General features: G+C 42.9%; 1 protein-coding gene across 1 annotated transcript in view; it reads right to left on the reverse strand.

Moving 5' to 3' along the window:
- The window catches only part of SNX4 (sorting nexin 4), a 130,771-nt gene extending 114,816 nt beyond the window's left edge, over nucleotides 1-15,955 (reverse strand). Inside the window, exons 1-2 of the mRNA XM_060261816.1 lie at nucleotides 15,836-15,955; nucleotides 4,603-4,741 (exon numbers count right to left, since the gene is read on the reverse strand). Coding sequence (XP_060117799.1) covers nucleotides 4,603-4,741; nucleotides 15,836-15,954 — 258 coding nt within the window. The 5' untranslated portion in view covers nucleotide 15,955. The remainder of the gene's footprint in view (nucleotides 1-4,602; nucleotides 4,742-15,835) is intronic.
- Nucleotides 15,956-21,025: the final 5,070 nt, after the last annotated feature.

Here is a 21,025-nt window from a genome sequence, read left to right on the forward strand (position 1 = left end):
GTTCTCTACAATTGCAATTTGTATGAAAAGCAGGGTCCCCAATTTTCTCTGATGTAGTAGTGGGCTAAAATGCAGTCTCTACGATGTAACTGTGGAGTAAAGTGCGGAGTAAAGTGCAGAGTAAAAGTGCAGAGTTGAGTGTAGCGGTCGTACAGCAGGGTGTAGGGTGGGATGCAGGTGACACATATAGAGCGAGCGAGCCTGAGTCCAATATTCTCCCCGTGTAGCGTGGCAGACCCGGGGGGGGGGGATAGAGGCCCCCCCCTCGTGCTCCCCCGCCACACAGTAAGGCTCCACAGCTCTATTTGTGAGTTCATCCAGCTTGTCATAGACCTCTGCTCCACCTCTGAGCTCGTCAGCGCCAGAATGGTTGCTTCAAGGTCCTTCTCCTTGCCCGAGCCCCAAATAGAGGGAGCCCAGCCATCTCCATCAATCTCCCCGTCAGCACTCCACTCCCGGTGCCCAACTGTGTCAGCGACCCAGTGCCCACTCGCCGAATGGGTTCCTCCAACTCCGCTCGGCTCCGTCCGGCTCTGCTCGTCGCCCGGCCTCGTTCAGCCACACCCACACTCCAGACCACCATCTCAGCAGCCCTCCAAATCCACGCCAGGCCCCACTGGCCGAGAACAGTAGGGTGAAAATAAACTTAGCTGCTCTGCTCTGCGGGACCCTCATATATATACACACTGTGGCTAATAGCCACTGATGGACCTTTGCTCCATATTTTTATCTAACCCTCTCTTGAAGCGGGCTATGCTTGTAGCCGCCACTACCTCCTGTGGCAGTGAATTCCACATGTTAATCACTCTTTGGGTGAAGAAGTACTTCCTTTTATCCTTTTTAACCCGACTGCTCAGCAACTTCATCGAACGTCCACAAGTTCTTGTATTGTGAGAAAGGGAGAAAAGTACTTCTTTCTTTACTTTTTCCATCCCATGCATAATCTTGTAAACCTCTTATCATGTCACCCCGCAGTCGACGTTTCTCCAAGCTAAAGAACCCCAAGCGTTTTAACCTTTCTTCATAGGGAAAGTGTTCCAAACCTTTAATCATTCTAGTTGCCCTTTCCTGGACTTTTCCCAATGCTATAATATCCTTTTTGAGATGCGGTGACCAGAATTGTACACAGTATTCCACATGAGACCGCACCATCGATTTATACAGGGGCATTATGATACTGGCTGATTTGTTTTCAATTCCCTTCCTAATAATGGCGTTGGCCTTTTTTATTGCAATCGCACACTGTCTTGACATTTTCAGTGAGTTATCTACCACGACCCCAAGATCTCTCTCTTGGTCAGTCTCTGCCAGTTCACACCCCATCAACTTGTATTTGTAGCTGGGATTTTTGGCCCCAATATGCATTACTTTGCACTTGGCCACATTGAACCTCATCTGCCACGTTGACACCCACTCACCCAGCCTCAACAGATCCCTTTGGAGTGCCTCACAATCTTTCTCTGGTTCTCACCACCCTGAATAATTTAGTGTCATCTGCAAACTTGGCCACTTCACTGCTTACTCCCAACTCCAAATCATTTATGAACAAGTTAAAGAGCATGGGACCCAGTACTGAGCCCTGCGGCACCCCACTGCTTACCGTCTTCAACTGCGAAGACTGCCCATTTATACTCACTCTCTGCTTCCTATTAATTAGCCAGTTTTTGATCCACAAGAGGACCTGTCCTTTTACTCCATGACTCTCGAGCTTACTAAGGAGCCTTTGATGAGGAATTTTATTAAAAGCTTTCTGGAAGTCAAGGTAAACAACATCTATTGGGTCTCCTTTGTCCACATGTTTGCTCACCCCCTCAAAGAAATGTAACAGGTTAGTGAGGCAAGATCTTCCCTTACAGAATGCATGCCGAGTCTTCCTCAATAACTCGTGTTCATCAATGTGCCTACTCATTCTGTCCTTGATAATGGTTTCTACCAACTTTCCTGGTATTGAAGTCAGACTGACTGGCCTGTAATTTCCCAGATCTCCTCTGGAACCCTTTTTAAAGATGGGGGTGACATTTGCTACCTTCCAGTCCTCAGGAACGAAGGCAGATTTCAATGAAAGATTACATATTTTTGTCAGAAGATCCACAAGTTCAACTTTGAGTTCTTTTAGAACTCTTGGATGTATGCCATCCAGACCTGGTGACTTATTAGTTTTTAATTCGTCTATCAGTTGTAGGACCTCCTCTCTTGTCACCTCAATCTGACTCCGGTCTTTCAACACCCCTTCCAAAATAAGTGGTTCTGGAGAAGGCAAACACTTCTCATCTTCCACAGTGAAGATGGAGGCAAAAAATGCATTCAGCTTCTCAGCCGTTTCTCTATCCTCCTTCAGTAATCCTTTGGCCCCTTGGTCATCCAAGGGCCCCACTGCCTCCCTGGCTGGTTTCCTGCTTCTAATATATTTGAAGAAATTTTTATTGTTGGTCTTTATGTATTTTGCAATATGCTCCTCATAGTCCCTTTTTGCCTGCCTGATCACAGTTTTGCATTTGATTTGCCACAGCCTGTGTTCCCTTTTATTAATCTCACTCATACTAGCTTTCCACCGCTTTAAGGAGTCCTTCTTACCTTTTACAGCTTCCGTTACTTTGTTTGTTAACCATGTTTGTTAACTTATGTCCGGTCTCAGAATGGCGGAAAGCTCCCTTGTCAGGCTTATACTTTCTCAGTGACTGAACAGCGGCCGACGCAGCTGAATCTCCCGCTCTTTCTGGGGGAGGTGGTCGGGAAGTCGATGCAGGCATCGCAAGGAGGGATTTTCAAGGAGAAAACTCTGAAGTCTTGCTGCTCGATTTTTTCACACCTGTTTCCCGAAGTTGGTGCAATGAAGGCAGGATTTGACTCTATGGGCTTCTCCCAGGCAAAACAAGTAGTGGGAATGTCCGTTGGTCGTGAGGATTTTAGTCCCACACCTCAGGCACTTTTTACAAGTTGTTTTCTCTTCCATACGCTCCGGGAAGGGGCAGGGGGAAGGGGGGGAAAGAGGGCAAAGAAAACGCAATAACAGGGCCTCTTTTTCTTTTTTTCAAGGGATGAAGGAAGATGAAAAGGAAGAAAGACACAGGCAGAGAACAAAGAAGAAATACGATACCACATGAAACAAAGGAGAAAACGAACCAAGAAGAGGAACGCAGTGAGGTAGATGTTGTCCAGGCAGCGGTTAGGAAGAAACTGGGTGGGAGGTGTGTCTTCCGGTCGCTCCAGGCATGCGCAGTCAATGCCTGTTCCCCAGAGCAAAATGGAAGTGACACCAAGAAAGACGCTCCTAGTGAGCTATTGGAGTCCCCGAAGTATCCGTTGCCGAAGGCAAGACCCATGTGTGGGACTGCACAGAGACCACAATAAAGATTTGCTGTTTCCAGACAGGAGTGGGGGGGGGGGGGGGGAGGAGACTAGGCCCCAAAGTCTGCTTCCAGAGTTTGACTCCTCCAGCCAATTCCCAGGAAAAGACCAGCCAAAATGGCATTTCTCTACACTACGAATCCCAGATAATGTTCCATTCCCTGTTGGGTAGCACTGAGGTATAAACCAGGATGTCCATATTTGCATATCATGAGAAACCGAGGTTAAGACTACCTTCAAATCACAATTTCAGATCCTGACACACCCTAACCCAGGGGAGTCAGACTCATATGTTATGAAGGCCAGAATTGACATTAATGAGACCCTGTCGGGCTGGGCCATGTGTGTCATAAAATGTAATGCCAGGCAGCAGATATACAAACTTTATAAAAGACAGACAAACAATTAAAGGATTTTTTAAAAATAAACATGCTTAAATATTAGCACTTGTTGGTCTTAAAGGTGTTTTCTTTGCATCTCTCCCATGGGATCTAGGGAACAGGGCAAAGGAAGCTCTGGCTCTTTCCTTGCTTCCTCGGGGGACCAGAAGGGGGAGGAGCCTAAGCCAACAGAGGGAAAAGAAGCTTGGCTCAGTAGCTCTGTGTGATTGAGAGAGCCTGGCAAAGCAAGCTCTCCCTTCCACCCCCTTTCTCCCCAAGAGAGGAGCCTCAGCCAATGGAGAAAATAGAGGTTTTGCTCTGTGGTTGCTGTGCAATTGAGCAGGCCTGGCAAAGCAAGCTATGATGCAGAAGGAAGCAAGAAAGAGAAAGAAGGAGCAGATGAAGCCAGTTGCTCGGGGGCCTCATAAGAGCCCTCCGGGGGCCTGATTTGGCCCCTGGATTACATGTTTGACACCCCTGCTCAAACCCAACCATAATTAGCAAAATGATCACACTAATCAGTTTGTTCAATTAAACCATACTTTTGTGTGACATCTGAACTGAACATACACCACACACTTGTTAAAGTAATTAATTCAGCAACACTGAAACCTTCAGCTCAGACAACCAGAAATCTGCTCTAGCTTGACCTCTGATATTTCAGTAAGTATTGGCCACCCACTTAAAAGCTTGCTTTAAAATTAAAAGCTTGCTTTAAAAAAACAACAACCTGAAAGCTGAGATTTTCATAATGTTAAACCCTAATTTATTTGCTTGACTGGACCAATAATGGAACAATTATGCAGTTTTGGATTAACACATGAAGGTAGAGATGGGGAAAACAGAATGAGATAAAGTTGCTAAGTTTTCTTACCCGTTTTTCTGGCAATGGGGGAACAATGACATGAGGATAGTTAACTAGCAAATAATTTCTCAGCAACTCAAATTCACTGTATCGTCTCCAAAGAGAATCTGGGGGGGAACAGTGACCTTCACCCTGCAACTCCACAGCCCTGAAATACAGCAGAACACAGCAATATAATATTATAACCAATATTATAATCAATACAAAAGTCACAATTCAGAACCATACAAGATTGCTTGAGAGATTATTACAGTGGTCTTTGAAGTGGCATTGTCCTGGCTACTAAAATGTGGAAAAACAACTACTACTCATACTGAGTTTCACTAGTATTGCTATTTGAAAAATTTCAAAATGCTGTTAAGGTTTTCTTTCTTTTGAGTGCTTTGACAGTCTTTTTTATGCAATCGTGTCCTAATGTATCTTACCCATATACAAAACCACTATGTCAGTGTTAGATTAAACAAGGACTACATATACTTTCAAGAACTCCAATATGCTCTGTAAATTGTAACAAAACTATCTATTATCAATTTTAGCGTTAATCTTATTGTTAAATTCCTATTTGTTATTTTAGTCACAATTATATCGCCACTCCAGACTCATCTCAGCTGTCAGCCAACGCCAGCCTGTCAGCAGAGGCTATTGACAAAAAAAAAAAAGAACACCAGTAGCCAGATAAAATTAAAACACATTAAAAAAATGAAACATTACACTATTACAACAGGGTTCCTGAATACCATGAATTTGCAGCACACACAGACACCAATTTAAAATGCTTAAGAAATATTTATTGAAGATGGTGCTTGGTACCTGAAAAGAAAAGGAAATGATTAAAAGTAACAAAGCAGACAGTATAACCTAGCACTTTTACTTCTAGTGTCCTCAAGTAGACTTACATACGTCAGTCCAAAATCCTACCCTCAGCTGGCTGACTGACTATCCCAGGAGAAGTGGAGAATCCCATGCTGCATTCCAGGAGAGAAAGAGAGGTGCCTGGGAGAATTCAGGTATAAGCTTTTCTTTTGTTTCAGGTATAAGCTTTTCTTCTTCTCCTTCTTCTTGAGAGAGGGAGGGAGGATGGATGGATTCTGCTAAGCACAATTTACATTGAGATCACTTTGCTCTGATGTTTTATTTGAGACTTGGGCTGATTCCGCATTTGGCGTTTGCCTCCCTTTTGCTCCAAGGTTGTTCCATGCAGGTGTAATTTCCCGATTCTGCACTAGAGGATTTCTCCCGGATTCAATTCCCAATCTGTTCCGTGGGTTCTGATTCCGCATTACTGCTGCTCCCCGAGTTTCCCCCACAATCGTAGCAATTTTCCCCTCCCTAATACGTTTCCCCCCTTTTTTTTTAACATGCATGCAGGTTCGCATTACAACACGATCATCTTTGTTTGCGTTACAATGTAATGCCAGAGGCATAATACTGGCAAAGTCACGTGTTTTCTTTTTGCCCTGCCATTGGCAGGTTATCTAAGCCCCAGAAAATCTGAGTTGGCGATCCACCATTTTTATCCACACATGCTGAATGTTAAGTACACAGTCTTCCATTAAAAGCTATAACAAATTACAAACAGATGCATGAAGGTGGAGGGGGAGATTTATGCAGAGGGGTTAAGGAAGAAAGTTTCCCCAACCTATCAAAAATATAAACCTATAAACAGAATCAAATTCCCGTTCCCGTTTGAGGTCATACGGGGGGGGGGGGAATCGATAAAGGTGGCAATCGCGCATCTTTAAAGTGGTTCGTGTAACATCACTATTTATTTAGTTACGTTGTAACGATCTTATTTGGGGAAAAAATTATAAGTCAGGAGTGATTTTCATCAGAGGGGGGAAGAAAGTAATCACAATGCAATGACACATTATCAAAATCACGTGGAATACCATAAAGAATGGGGGTGGGTGGAAGCAAGGGATGTATTCAGTAAAAGAAAATCGTGTTACATCATTATATATTTTTCGCGTTGTAACACAAAACGTGATTTGTTTAAAAAAATTACTCTATTTCAGGAAAATATTGGATAATTTTCAAAGAGAGTAAAATTAAGGAAGTATGACGAAATAACTGGGCGGAATCATGGGCGTGGAGTTATGTGGGTGTGTTCTAATGATGCGAGAATTTTTTTTTTTTAACTGATGCGAGAAGTTTGACAACGCATTGGCGTGAGTTCCGCACATAAATTTCGAGCCCCGAAACCACATCAAAAATAAACGTCTCGCATTTTGCCGATCTCCTAAATGCAGGGTGACACCGCTTTGGAGGTGGGTCAAACTGCCCCCCCCCCCGGGTCAAGATATGCGGAAACCAACATCTGCCCCAGGGGAAACTCAGTGCTGGAGCCGGAGCAAAGGCTAATGCGGAATCAGCCTTGGTATCCCCCCCTTATCTCTCTCTGACACACACACACATACATGTGTGTATGCGTGTTAAAGGAATGGCACGTTGGGATAAAGGAGAATTAAAAGGAAATTATTTTGGATTATTCTGAAAAGGATTTTTTAAAAAAGATTAGATTTCTTAGTTCCTATCTGGGATTTAATTTTCTTTCAAAAAGACCCTGATTAAGAATTGGATTGGATTCCATTGTTTAATGACAGGAAATAGATGGCTAAATATTTAGAATACATTTATGGTTCCATAAGTTCCAGTTCATTGTATCTCCCACTCTGGCTGCCTTTGTTGATTTCCTCTTTATTTCTGATGCACTAGCACTGCTTTTCCCCAGTGTGAATTCAACACATTATTTCACTTGAAGAGACCCCCCCCCTCCCAGTTAGACAGATGAAGGGGGGTGAAGAAACCTATAGAGCAGCTTACAATCTTTATCAGAGGAAAGGAGCAAGAGTCCAGTAGCACCTAACAATATTTGTGGCAGTGCATGAGCTTTTGTGAGTCATTGCTCACTTCTTCAAATACAGCTAGAATTTGAATCCATTGGTCCTTATATCTTGGTTCTCTTGGGTGTCGTGATTGGAGGCTTCGGAGCAAGGGGGGGCCTCAAGGTTTCTCTGGGCAGTCTGCCGCCAGGTGGTTCGGGTCCCCACACTGATAGCACTTGCGCACGGGGGGAGTTTTGGAGGCTGCCCCCGCCGGTGGGCCCTTTTTCCCATCTGACTTTGCCCCTGACCAAGACTCACGTCCCCCCTTACTCCCTTGCTGCAGTTGGTACTGTAGGGCCACTCATTTCATGTTGGTTTCCACTTCCCCTGCCAATTGCACTCACCCTACCAACGTGGTAGGGCACGCTTGCTGCAGGACCCAATCCAGCAGGCTCGCGTTCAGGCCCCTCTGGAACTGTTCTATCTTCATCAGCTCACTCCAACCCTGGACCTTGGCCAAGTTGGCTCTAAAGTCAGCCACGTACTCACGCACCGACTTCACCCCATTGCATCTCCCGTAGTGCGGTGATGGCTCTGGTTTCTTGCAGGGGGTCTTCATACTGGGTGAGCAAGGCTTGTAGGAACCCTGCCATAGTGTCTAGCTCAGGGCCCCTGGTTTCGTACAGACTCACGTACAATCTTCGGGATAGCACCTACACCAGCAGCTAATGGGCCCCTGCAGAAGCCTAGACAGGCTGTGGCAAGGACTCAGTGGCAGCAACTCCAGGATAAGCAATGATGTGTATAGGGGGGGAGTGGGAAGGGCTGGGTGGGGGGAAGTGATGGAGGGAGAGATACTGTGAGGCGATGGGAGCAGGTGGGAGTAAAGTGAAGGAGGTATATACTTGTGAGGAAATATGTGAATATGAGCATGGCAGCTCAGTTGAAGAGTCTCTGGGTAAAAATAAAAGGAGTAAGAAACAACAGTGATATTATCGTGGTGTCTGCTATAGACCACCAAGCCAGGCAGAGGACTTGGATGAGATACTCCTACAACAGATTGCAAAGTTCTCCAAGAGAAGAGATACAGTGATCATGGGAGAGTTCAATTACCCAGACATCTGTTGGAAGTCCAACTGTGCTAAAAATGAAAGGTCAAATAGATTCCTGACTTGTCTTACTGAGAACTTCCTTTTCCAAAAAGTGAAGAAGGAAACAAGGGGATCTGCTATCTTGGATTTGATTCTCACCAACAAGGAAGAATTGATTGAAGAAGTGGCAATAGTGGGCACCCTGGGCAGTAGTGACCATGTGATTTTGGAATTTACAGTCTTAGGGAAGGGAAAAGTTACACGTAGCCAGACTTATAGGTTGGACTTCAGAAAGGCAAACTTCGATAAACTTAGAACTACACTGAGTAAAAGAGGACAGCCTCTCCCCATATGAGCCCCGAAGACTGCTGTGATTGGTCAATCAGCACTTTCTGGCCATCCCCGGTCCAAGGACATCAGGCTTGCCTCAACCAGGGCCAGGGCTTTTGCAGCCCTGGCCCCGGTCTGGTGGAATCAGCTCCCTGTGGAGATCCAGGCCCTAGCGGATTTGCTTCCGTTCCAAAGGGCCTGCAAGACGGAACTGTTTTGCCAGGCCTTTGGTTGAGGCAAGCAGACGTCCTCTCATTCTACTGTCTATACCAGAGGTGTCGAACATGCAGTTCAGGGGGCCAAATCATGCCCTTGGAGAGCTCCTATCAGGCCCCCGAGCAACTGGCTGTCATCTGCTTCCTTTTCCCTATATCTTGCTTTCTTCTGCATCACAGCTTGTTTTACAAGCTTGCTCAATTGCACAGGAGCTACGGAGCAAAACCTCTATTTTCACCATTGGCTGAGGCTCCTCCCTTGGGAGGAAGGGGAGAGGAACAGTTTGCTTTGCCTGGCTCTCTGAATTGCACAGCAGAGCTACTGAGCCAAGCCTCTCTTCCTTCTATTGGCTGAGGCTCTTCCCCCTCCTAGTGCCCTGGGGAAGGCGGGAAAGAGCCAGAGCTTCCTTTGCCCAGTTCCCTGGATCCCATGGGAGAAATACAAAGAAAGCATCTTTAAGACTAATGAGTGCTAACATTTTAAGCATGTTTTAAGTTTTTATATATATATATATATATATATATATATATATATATATATATATATATATATATATATATATATATATATATATATATATATATATATATATATATATTTGTGTTTGTGTTCTTTATAAAATTTATATCTCTGCTACCTAATCGTAAACAAGGTCTTCTTTATGTCTTATCCGGCCCTCATAACAAATGAGTTCGACACCCCTGGTCTATACCATCTATTGCCCTCCCCAACAATGGGCTGAAAAGCTATTATGAGCCGAAAAATTATGTTTTCACCTGAAATATGTGCCTGCCCGCCTGTGTATATTTCGTGAGTTATATTTTATTCATATATTATTAACTTATTGTTGTATCTTAACAGTTTTACTATGACCGTGATCCACCCTGAGCCCGTATGGAAAAGGGCAAAATATAAATCGACCAAATAAAAATAAAAAAATAAAAATCCCATGGTCAGAAATACTTAGGAAGAAGGGGATTCAAGAGGTGTGAGAGTTTCCTAAAAGCAAAATACTGAAAGCACAATCATAGAAGATGGCTATGAGAAGAAAAAATGGAAGAAGCCTAAAGAAGCCAAGTTGGCTCCATAAACAGCTCTCTAAAGACTTGAGAAATAAAAAAGACTCCTTTAGGAATTGGAAGGAGGGCCTTATAACCAAGGATGAATATGAACAAATCACCAGTGCTTGTAGAGAAAACGTAAGGAAAGCAAAAACTCAGTATGAGCTTAGTCTAGCCAAAGATGCTAAAAACAACAAAAAAGAGTTCTTTTCTTATGTTCAGAGTAAGAAAAAGAGTGAAGACATGGTAGGCCCATTGCAAGGGCAAGAAAATGAAATTGTAACAGGTAATGAAGAGAGAGCAGAACTGCACAATTCCTACTTTACCTCAGTCTTCTCTTGTGAGGGAAACAGTGCTCAACATGGCAAAAACAGAACATATAATGAGGGTATGAAGTTCCAACCTAGGATCAGCATAGGGGTAGTAAATAAACATCTAGTTTCTTTAAATGAAACTAAGTCCTCAGGGCCAGATGAACTGCATCCAAGGGTTCTAAAAGAGCCTGAGGATATAATTTTTGAGCCTCTGGCTATTATTTTTGAGAATTCTTGGAGAACAGGATTGGTGCTGAAAGATTGGAGGCAGGCAAATGTTATCTCCATCTTCAAGAAGGGGGAAAAGGAGGATCCGGGTAACTACCAACCCGTCAGCTTGACATCTATACCTGGAAAAGTTTTAGAACAAATCATCAAACAGTCAGTCCTGGAACATTCAGAAAGGATGGCTGTGATTACTAAGAGACAGCACAGGTATTTCAAGAACAACTCATGTCAGACTAACCTGATTGCTCTTTTTGGGAAAGTGACTACCTTACTGGATCAGGGGAATGCTGTAGACATCGTTTAACTTGATTTCAGTAAGGCTTTTGATAAAGTTCCACATACTATCCTTGTTGACAAGTTGGTAAAATGTGGTTTGGATCCTGTTACCATTAGGTGGATCTGTAACTGGTTGACAGATGGAACCCAAAGAGTGCTTGTGAATGGTTCCTCACCCTCTTGGAGTGTAGTGACAAGCGGAGTGCCTTAAGGATCTGTCCTGGCATCTGTTTTGTTCAACATCTTTATAAATTATTTGGATGAAGGAATAGAGGGAAAGTTTACTAAATTTGCCAATGATACTAAATTGGGAGGGGTTACAAATACAGTAGAAGACAGAAACAGGATACAGGATGACCTTGGCAGCCTGGAAAACTGGGCTAAAACCAGTAAAATGAATTTTAACAGGGATAAATGTAAAGTTCTGCATTTAGGTAGGAAAAATCCAGTGCAAGGTTATAGGATGGGGAAGACTTGTCTTAGCAGTAGTATATGCAAAAAGGATCTCGGGGTCTTAGTGGATCATATGCTAAACATGAGTCAACAGTGTGATGCAGTGGCTAAAAAGGCAAATGCAATTTTGGGCTGTATCAACAGAAGTATAGTGTCCAGATCATGTGAAGTGGTGGTATCGCTTTACTCTGCTCTGGTAAGACTTCACCCGGAGTACTGTGTTCAATTTTGGGCACCACATTTTAAGAAGGATATAGACAAGCTGGAACAGGTCCAGAGGAGGGCGACGAAGATGAGGGGTCTGGAGACCAAGTCCTATGAAAAAAGGTCGAAGGAGCTGGGCATGTTTAGCCAGGAAAGAAGGTGGATGAGAGGTGATATGATCACCATCTTCAAGTACTTGAAGGGCTGTCATATAGAGGATGGTGTGGAATTGTTTTCTGTGGCCCCAGAAGGTAGGACCAGAACCAATGGGTTGAAATTAAATCAAAAGAGTTTCTGGCTCAAGATTAGAAAGAACTTCCTGACTGTTAGAGCGGTTCCTCAGTGGAACAGGCTTCCTCGGGAGGTGGTGGGCGCTCCTTCCTTGGAGGTTTTTAAACAGAGGCTAGATGGCCATCTGACAGCAATGAAGATCCTGTGAATTTAGGGGGAGGTATTTGTAAGTTTCCTGCATTAGATGGCCTGCATTAGTTTCCTGCACTAGATGACCCTGGAGGTCCCTTCCAACTCTATGATTCTAAAGCAAGCTGGGGGGGCATGCATGGGAAGATGGCAAAATGGGGAGTGGATGCCATGCATGGGAAAACGGTGTAGGTGGGTGGGAAGACAGCAAGGATAAGGTGCAGACTGATTGCTAAGCCTCACAGAGGTTAGAAATACAGCAAGGGGTAGGAGGACTACTGCCAACTGTTGGGAGGGTAGAAAGCAAGCAAGGGGGGAATGAACACCAAGGCTTGGGGAGGGAGCAAGCACTGGGAGGTTAATGTCAAGGCTTACAGTGGATAGGGAAACAGTAAGGTTGTGGGGAGAAACAAATGTCAAGCCTGGGAGGAGGGTGGGAAGATGCCAAAGGAGGGGTGGGAGGAAAGCCAGGCTTGGGGGGGATTCATACCAATGGATGGGCAAGGTGGAGCAAGCTAAATGCCAACCAGTGGGGGGGGGGGGGAACAACAACAGTATGGGGCGGCTGGTAGGGGGTGGGAAGACAGCTATGGTGGGTGTGTTGATGTCAAGGCTTGGGGGGTGCGTGGGAAAAAAAGCCCTATATCTTTCCCTTCCTTCCCCAGCACCTCACCACCCCAGGACACTCACGCCAATCCTCTTTCTAGTGTCCGTTGTATTTTTGGTCACAGCAGGCCTTCCTCTGTGTGTGTGTATAAAAAAGCTGAGCATGTTGGCAGTTTCCAGTTCTTCCACTGGCTGTGGTGTGCACTCCATCAGCTATCGACCCGTCAACTGCCACTCACATTCCGTGCATTCCATTGGTTGAGTTCACTCCTCTCTCCTGCCTGCTGTCGCCTACGCACTCTCTGTGGCATTCAGAATAGAGAGTAGGCAGCAATGGCAGGGAGATGGCAAAGAGACAGGGCATGAAGGTAGTAATGCAACTACGCAGCAAGGCCTGGCCCGCCAGGAGCATTTCCTCAGAGGCCACAGTGGCAACCTCTTTCCTGGCACTTGCTCATTCCCTCCTCCCCTCAGCCTTGCCCAAGGGCAGATGAGGATTGGGCCACTGGGGAAGCTGCTAAGCAGTGGCTATTGCTAGACAATCAAGGTTGGTTATCGCAGTAAAGGGAGAGGCCTCAGCTGAATAATACCATAAAGTCCATCCTCCAAAGCAGTTATTTTCTCTAAGGGGAGAGAAATCTGTTGTCTGAACTTCAGTTGTTGTGATACCAGGAAGTCTTTATTGCTGTTCTGGTCTTTGACTGAAATAAATATGATTGATTGATACCAGGAGGTCTTCAGGCTCCACCTGGAGGTTGGCTATTCTAGGTCTGGCTGCTTTTTCTGTTTAGCAACAGCCCCCATATGATAACTAGTGTGATATAGCAGTTAGTGCTTCAGATAAGAGCCTGCCAGACCCAAATTCTCGCTGTGGAAGCTGACTGGGTGATTACCGAGCAGTCACAGATTTTCAGCCTAACCTACCTCACAGGGCTGTTGTGCAGATCAAAAGGGGGACAGGAGAATGATGTAAGGTGCTTTGGTCCTCACTGCAGAAAAATACTGTTCTTTTCCTAGGTAGAGGTTGCAGGAAGGGTGTCAAGTACCTTGCCATAAATTAGTTAAATTTTCTGTAAGTGCCTTGCAAAGTGTTGCTGAAGTGTTTCACATTCCACTGTGCTGTTATCTCTCCCTTCCCTCCCCCTTCCTTCATTCCCATAGTATGTTTCAATGCACATCAGCTTGTATTATGTCTAGCGCACTTTAGTAACAGAATGTATCCAAGTTGGCAGCCTTGGGCCAAGCCTGAGAGTGCTTGAGAAGAATCGTTGTGAAAGTAAATGTGTCTGGGCAAAGGGGGCAGGGGGTTGTGCTTCGCAATTCCTAACCCTATATTACCCTGGGTCTCTCTTCAAACCTTCAGATTTGACTCAAAATGCCTGTCTGAGTGTGCTTACCTGGATTCTAAAATAAATGGAACTTTACAAGAATTTGAAGTCTATTTACTAAGTACCAGGGGGGTCCTGACAGAGTGAGGAGACGGAAGGCTGAAGTCAGAGGGGAAGATAAAGGTAGGCTGATGGTTGGCTGAGAAGGAACTAGGTTGCTAACGCCATCCGTTTCAGCTGCAAGGTGTGTGGGAAGACAGCAAAGGTGAGAGGGCGAGTGAAGGCCAAGGGTTGGTTGATAGGCAGACAACAAAGGTGGGGGTGAGTGAATGTCACAGATGGGGGAAATAGTAGAGTGCCAAGAGTGCAGAGGTAGTTGAGAGGAAGAAGTGGTTTTTGGGTAGGTGGTAGTTGGAGGGGAAAATTGGATTCACCAAGGAAGTGAATGCCTTCATGTGGGTGGGTGGGTAGGAAGACAGCAAGAGTGGGAAGAGCACTCACTCAGAGCCTCTTTCTAGAGCCCGCTGTATTTTTCCTCACAATGAGCCATATTCCTAGTTTATGATATAAGTCCTTTAGAAGGATGTGATGCACAGTTTTTATTTTACTGTGTCAAGGAACAAAGGTTGCCGGGAGAAAATCAGCATAACTTCTGAATTGCCTCACCAGCCTTTGGGAGTTCTTTGAGCAGGTTAACAAGCATGTTGATAAGGTTGATCCAGTCAACATTATATACGTGAACCTCAAAAAGGCATTTGACAAAGTATCTTCTAAAGATTCCTGAGTAAGTTTAGAAATCAAAGGATAAGAGGATGGGGGTCTTCACATGATAGGAAGAAGAATCTAGGAATAGACAGCTCACAACGGAAGGAAGTGAGTAGAGAGATCACACAAGGATCCATATTGGTACTAATCTTATTGAATTTGTTCATAAATAATTGGAATTGGGGGTAAGCAGTATAGTGGACAAGTTTACAGAAGAAAACTTGATGTTTTGGCTTGTCAGGTTGGCTCAGCCAGTAAGTCATGGTAGGCCTTTGACCGGCAAGCTATCAAAAGCAATGTGCTCATTTCTTAATTACATCTAGCCACAGGCTTTGCCCCTTCCTTGGGAGCCTCCATAATTTTTCTCAAATTAGTAATGTTAAATAGCTGGGGGAATCTTGATTGGTTGACAGGTTCACTGCTCAAGGAAGAGAGCATGATTAGATGGCTGGCAGCTACACAAGAAAATTACTTTCATGGAATGTGGCAGCCTGTGAAATGAGGAAGGCTGCCTGAGACAGAAGCAGCTTCCTCTCCTCTGATCTTTGAGAATTTTAACAAACCGCTTAATTGATTGATTTCACGGAACTGCTCACAACTAAAGAAGCAAGTGTTTTTTGTGTAAGTAATCCAGTTTTTAGTTATTCTTAGCTGACTATTGTTATTTTGTTACCTACTATTACTTGTATTTTCAGAATGGTTTCTGCCTAGTATACATTCTGTTAAACCTGACAGGTTTTTAAAATCATAAATTAAAGGGATATTTTAACTTTGTCCCCAGTGTCAAGTTGAGTGCTTGCATTTACCTCTTAGAAACAAACCCATGGGCCTGTCTAGTCTTGAAACATCTAAATCAGATCGCTAACTCATCTTAGTTATCACCAAAGTGAACTTCCAGTGGAAATAATTCCAGTCATATCAAAAACAGCCTAGGGAACTATTTACTGGCCTCACTTGAATGGTTCATCTGTAAGTGGGTTAACATGTATGGTCCTTCATTTGCATGTTCCCACATACACAAAGTACAGGTATAAGTATGAACTTCTGAACTTATATTGGAACTGGCCCTGAATACTACTAGTCAAGAATCAATCAGGTAATATATTCCTTATTTATTTTACCCACCTTGTTTCCACCAGGTAAGCTGTGAATGTTTCTTGTATGTTCATGACATTTCGTCCAGTTCGTTTCTCTGCTTCTGAGACATTGATTTCTATTTTCTTCAACAAACAATCTTCCATCATCTTTTTAAAAAGAAAGAACTTTTAAGTATTAGGCATGGAGAAAAGTCCTTAAAAATTAAATACTGAGCATATGTAAAATGTATTAAGTATGTATAAAAGAACAATTTGCTTCTGGAACAATAAATACCTATTCAGTTTTTGAACCAGTGTGTTGAAACTATCTTGTGCCTGATTTTAGAGAGCAAATGTAAGGTCAGTGAGTTCTCAAACTTCAACACGGTTAACTGTCCACCTGTACATTCAAGAAGCAAAACCTGATTGAACCTCCCAAGCTACAGACAAGACAAAATCAAACTGCTTTGGTTTTCTGCAGACTACACAAAACGGAATGATTCAGGAGGGCTTTCTTATACAGGTAATATTTTATTTTTATATATATATATATATATATTATTTATTTTATTTTTTTATTTATTTGTAATTTATATCCCGCCCTTTCCACCAGGTGGCTCAGCTGTACTGAAAAGAAATGGTTCGGGGGGAGCATCACTGAGTAATGGCATACACTTGTTAGTGAAGCTTCGATCTTTCCCTTCAAAATCTTGGTGTTTCAGCAATGACACAAACAGAATGATTACCTCAATGGGAAAGTCTTCCAAATCTAAAGCCAAATCCTCTGTGAAGGCATCGCAATAGGTAAGAGACTATTTTACTTCAGGATCTCCTCCTCTGCAAACAGGCTGATCTTTCCCTGCCAATCCCAAAATGGCGCCCAGTCTAAATGCTGCTGCTAATGCTCAGTCTAATGACAATGATGCCCCCATTTGCAAGAGAGATCTAATGTTGCTGTGTCAAGATAGTCATAATTTTGTTAAAGACTCTGCAGAAGAACTTTTGACATCTATTAATAATTATATAGATGAAGTCTCTAATGAACTAGAAATCGCTTCTAAGACGGCAGAACGAATGGCAGAGTCTCTCCTTACAGGGAGAAATCAAACAACTTAAGGCAAAAGAATCCATACTTAATACTTGAGATTTAGCACTGGAGAATCACTGGAGATCCTTAAACCTTAAGTTTAGCGGGATCACGGAGGGCATGGAAGAAAATATGGATCTCACTACTTTTATTTCACAATGGCCAGCTTGTGTATTTAAATTAGAAGTTGGAGCGGCCCCTGCAGTGGTAACAGCTATGCATCTAGTTCCGTTGGCTTCAGCATGTAAGGGAAGACCGAGGGATATCTTGACACAATTTGTATACCCCAGAATAAGAAAGAAGATACTGAAAGAAGCCCGGTTCCAAGGCTCCTTTACTTGTGATGGGCAGAAGGTCCTAGTTCTTTTAGACTTAGTGGAAGCACTAGAAAAGAGGAAACGTCTTAAGTTCTTTGCTTCAAAATTATTCCATTCAAACATAAGATTTTGATGGAGCCCTGTCTCTGATACCTTGGTGTATAAAGGAGGTACTTTATATAAAGCTTCTAACATTTCGACAGGAAAACGGCTGCTAGAGAACCTGAATATTAAACTTACACACAGTGAGGAAGAAGAGCTGCAATCCATCCTTCCAGATACTAACAATCTCCCCTCTCCAGAAGCAACATGAATTGATGTGGGCTTAGTATCTAATACTGCTTCATCACTCATAGATTTCTAGTGTTGATCAGTATTGTTCCCTCTTAATTGACACAGTTTGACTGAGTAATTAGATTTTTGAGCACATATGAATGAATTTTGGTACTGTCACGACAGTTAATAGTTAAATTTGACATTAATCCTAGTTTATTAGACTCCTAGAAAACTTAATTTACAAAATTTTTACTAAAATTTTAATAACCTCTGCTAATGACTTATTTAATAGCGTTTTAATGAAATAGACTTTTAAAAACTAACAACATTCGTTATATAAATTCTTTGTAATGATTGCTTGGTTTTATTAATGAATTTCTTTACTGAATTCAATTGGAGTTTCTTTATCGAATTCAATTTGCTTTTTTCACTTACTTATTTTATGTAATTATGTTTGAATAAATTTTGATATTTTTATGACTTGCTAATTTAAATTTAAACCTCTTTTAAATATGAATTTTAGCTTTATATGGATTAACACAGATTATTTTGTAACCCTCGTATTTTATTTCTTTATTTCGTTAAATATAATTATCATATATATAGAACTTGGCATAATACTTAAAAGGGAGGAGGGAGGAAGAGTTGAAATACTGATAAATATAATTAATGAATTTTTATAGAATTCTGATTATATAGATTTTGTTATACAGATTTCACTTTACTTTCTTTGCTAAAAAGACTTGAAATTAATAACTCTTGGAATTCATCTGATCAACTTTACTGCTTTATGATCTTGGTGCTCCTAATTTGAGTAATCTCTTTGGACATCAATGAACCTATCCAGGTCTTGTTTATGTCCAGGGTTGTTTTTTTAGCGTTATTTCATATTTCTTATTTTGTAATGTACCCTAACTTTTAACTTTATATTTCAAGGTTATGTTTCTACCATTTTTGTAATGCATATACTTCTGCTTTTGCTCAGTTACTGCTATGGAATTTACTCTGCCTCGTAATTTGGTGTGAAGTCTGATATCACAGCTTTCTCAGTACTGGTCATGGCTTATTTGAGTTAATATTTGTGACACTTTTCTTCTTTGTTTATTATATATTATAGTCTGCTTAAACTTGAAGAAGGAAGGAGAAGGTGGTTTCTTCTTTAGTTATAATTAATTGGGTGTATTAAGACTCCCACAAGTTGTAGGAAGGTTTCATGCTTGGGAGTGTAGAATTATATCTCCCTACAAATTGGTTGGCTGAAGTTTTTTGAAATCTTACTCCTTATTGGAGTTTTAGTGTTGGCATTCTGCCTTCTTTTTCTAGATTTAAGTTTCCTTTCCTTTAAATTTCATCTTACCTTGTTTTTCTTTGCCTTTACAACTTAATCTAAGGCAATGCCTTAAAAGACTCTACATTAATGTCTCAACAGTACACAATTGTAACTTGGAACAGTAAAAACCAGATCAAATGCGGACATATTAGCAACTTGTTATTTAAAGAAAGAACTAATATTGGATTTTTTGCAGGATACTCATCAAAAGACAAAAATCCCACAGTTACTGAACACCAGTTGAGCTCTGGGAGAAAGCAGGAAAAGTGTGTTGCTGAAAGGGTGAGTGCTTGCATTTTCTTTCTGCCTTTTCTTAACAGCTGAAGGATCAGCTGGGTGCTACTCTATGGGAAGAGTAGTTGCTAAGGAACTGCTATTTGTTTGTTTTGAGTGGGCTATAGGTGATTGCAGCAGGTGATTGTTGCTGATTGGGAATGTCTGGGGCTGACTGCTGGCCCCACCCTCTTTGCATTTATAAGGTTGCACTTTGCCAGAAGCGCGAGCCGAAGGCAGAGAGCTAAAGTACTCTTGGCCTGTAGCTCTTAGTCTGGGGCAGTGCCGGATTTATGTACAGGCTAAGTAGGCTGAAGCCTAGGGCCTCTAAATCTAGGGGGCCTCCACAGCCCTGCACCCCACCCAGAGGGCAGTCTCCCCTCTCCCAAAATTGCAAACTCAAGACTTCATGTGAGGGCAGGGCAACTCAGGCCCAGTAACTATGAGACTCAGGGCCAGGCAATGGGGCCCAATTTGAAACTCTGGGGCCCAACTGGAAAAATTGTTGTGGGGCGCCAGTTCACAGCCAAAGTCTGCAGAATCTTAGAGATATAAATAAAATCCATCTAGATTGCCCTGGGGCGGGAGCCCCCTTAGGAGCAGCCCATGGGGCCCAATTTGGCCAAATTGCTCCAATTGCCTTAAATCCAGCCCTGATGAGACTGTGCAGGAGTTGGACTGACAAGCCCTGCCCCTTCTAAGTCCCTGGTGCTACTATTCAGAGTACAGACCCCAGGACTCCAGAGCCAGCAGCCCAGAGTCAACAACAACCAGCTGCACAGCCTTCCCTAGCTCTAGGGTCAGGTCAGTAGTGGTATGTGCTGCACTTTAATCAGTGGGAGAGTGCGAGTTGGGGGCCAGCTGGGACAGATAGACCAGGCAAGCAAGCTCTCTCAAGTCCCTTCCATTCCTTCCCTCCTCCTTGGCTTGAACAGAGCAAGCACATGTGACTGGCACTGGCCTCACCCCTCCCAGGCAGGGAAGTCTATTTTTCACACTTAATAGAGCCCTGTCGGTGCCTGCAGCATGTACTTGCAACCCCTTTCTCAGAACGTCTTGGATATGAAAAGAAATATTGATAGTGTCAATTGTCATGCCAATAAATTCAAACAATACTGCTTCATATATTAATAGCAGATTAATTGTTCTAAATATTGCAGAATCTAATCAAAGTTTTACATATTTATTTTATATAACATTTTTTGGCAGTTGGCTCTTTTAAATGGCTAGTATTGATTGTTGGATGGGAACCTGGTATTTGCTGCTACTGGAATTATTAGATAAGAAATTATAGTTAATTATTAACCTATGTTTTTGCATCATTTTTAAGCCTCCTAATTGCATATGTCTTGGAGAAAATTATTTTGAATCCTTTTGGCAATTTTGGGAGTTTATAAACTTTGAAAATGTTTAGATTGGAAAATGACGTTGTGCTATAGGGTTGGCTTGTTGGATGTGACAGAATAGACTCCATCTTGGGTTTGCTTTAGTTTAGGTTGTTTAGTTAAAATGGCCACCCACCCTGGAAAGTAGGACAAAACTCCAGGGTAGACCTACAAATCCCAGTTGCCTCTATGGCCAAAAAGTGTGGGAAAACCAGGGGGTGGAAAGGGATCCTTGGAGGGTTCCAGAACTACTTGTAGAAGGCAGGAGGCCAGGCTGCAGGTTGGTAACTGAACCTCATCCCGAGGGAGAATAAGTACAGGGATCAGCTCAGGGACAGAGGAACTGTGTTGTGTCTTATTTTATTTGTGCCCGGTGGTGTTTTCCTTTCTGTGTTTGATTTAAAGTGCCTTTTTGTGTTTAAAATCCTGTTACTTGTAAATAGTCAATAAAATCTTTGTTCTTTCTTTAAAACCCCAGTCTGGTGCTCTGACCACGGAGTCTCCCCCGCTCTGCCCACTACTAGTGCCTTAAGAAGGGTCCTGAGAGGGAAAATGTGCAGGTGCCAACCCT

Source organism: Heteronotia binoei, chromosome 21, assembly GCF_032191835.1.
Source record: "Heteronotia binoei isolate CCM8104 ecotype False Entrance Well chromosome 21, APGP_CSIRO_Hbin_v1, whole genome shotgun sequence".
NCBI lineage: Eukaryota > Metazoa > Chordata > Lepidosauria > Squamata > Gekkonidae > Heteronotia > Heteronotia binoei.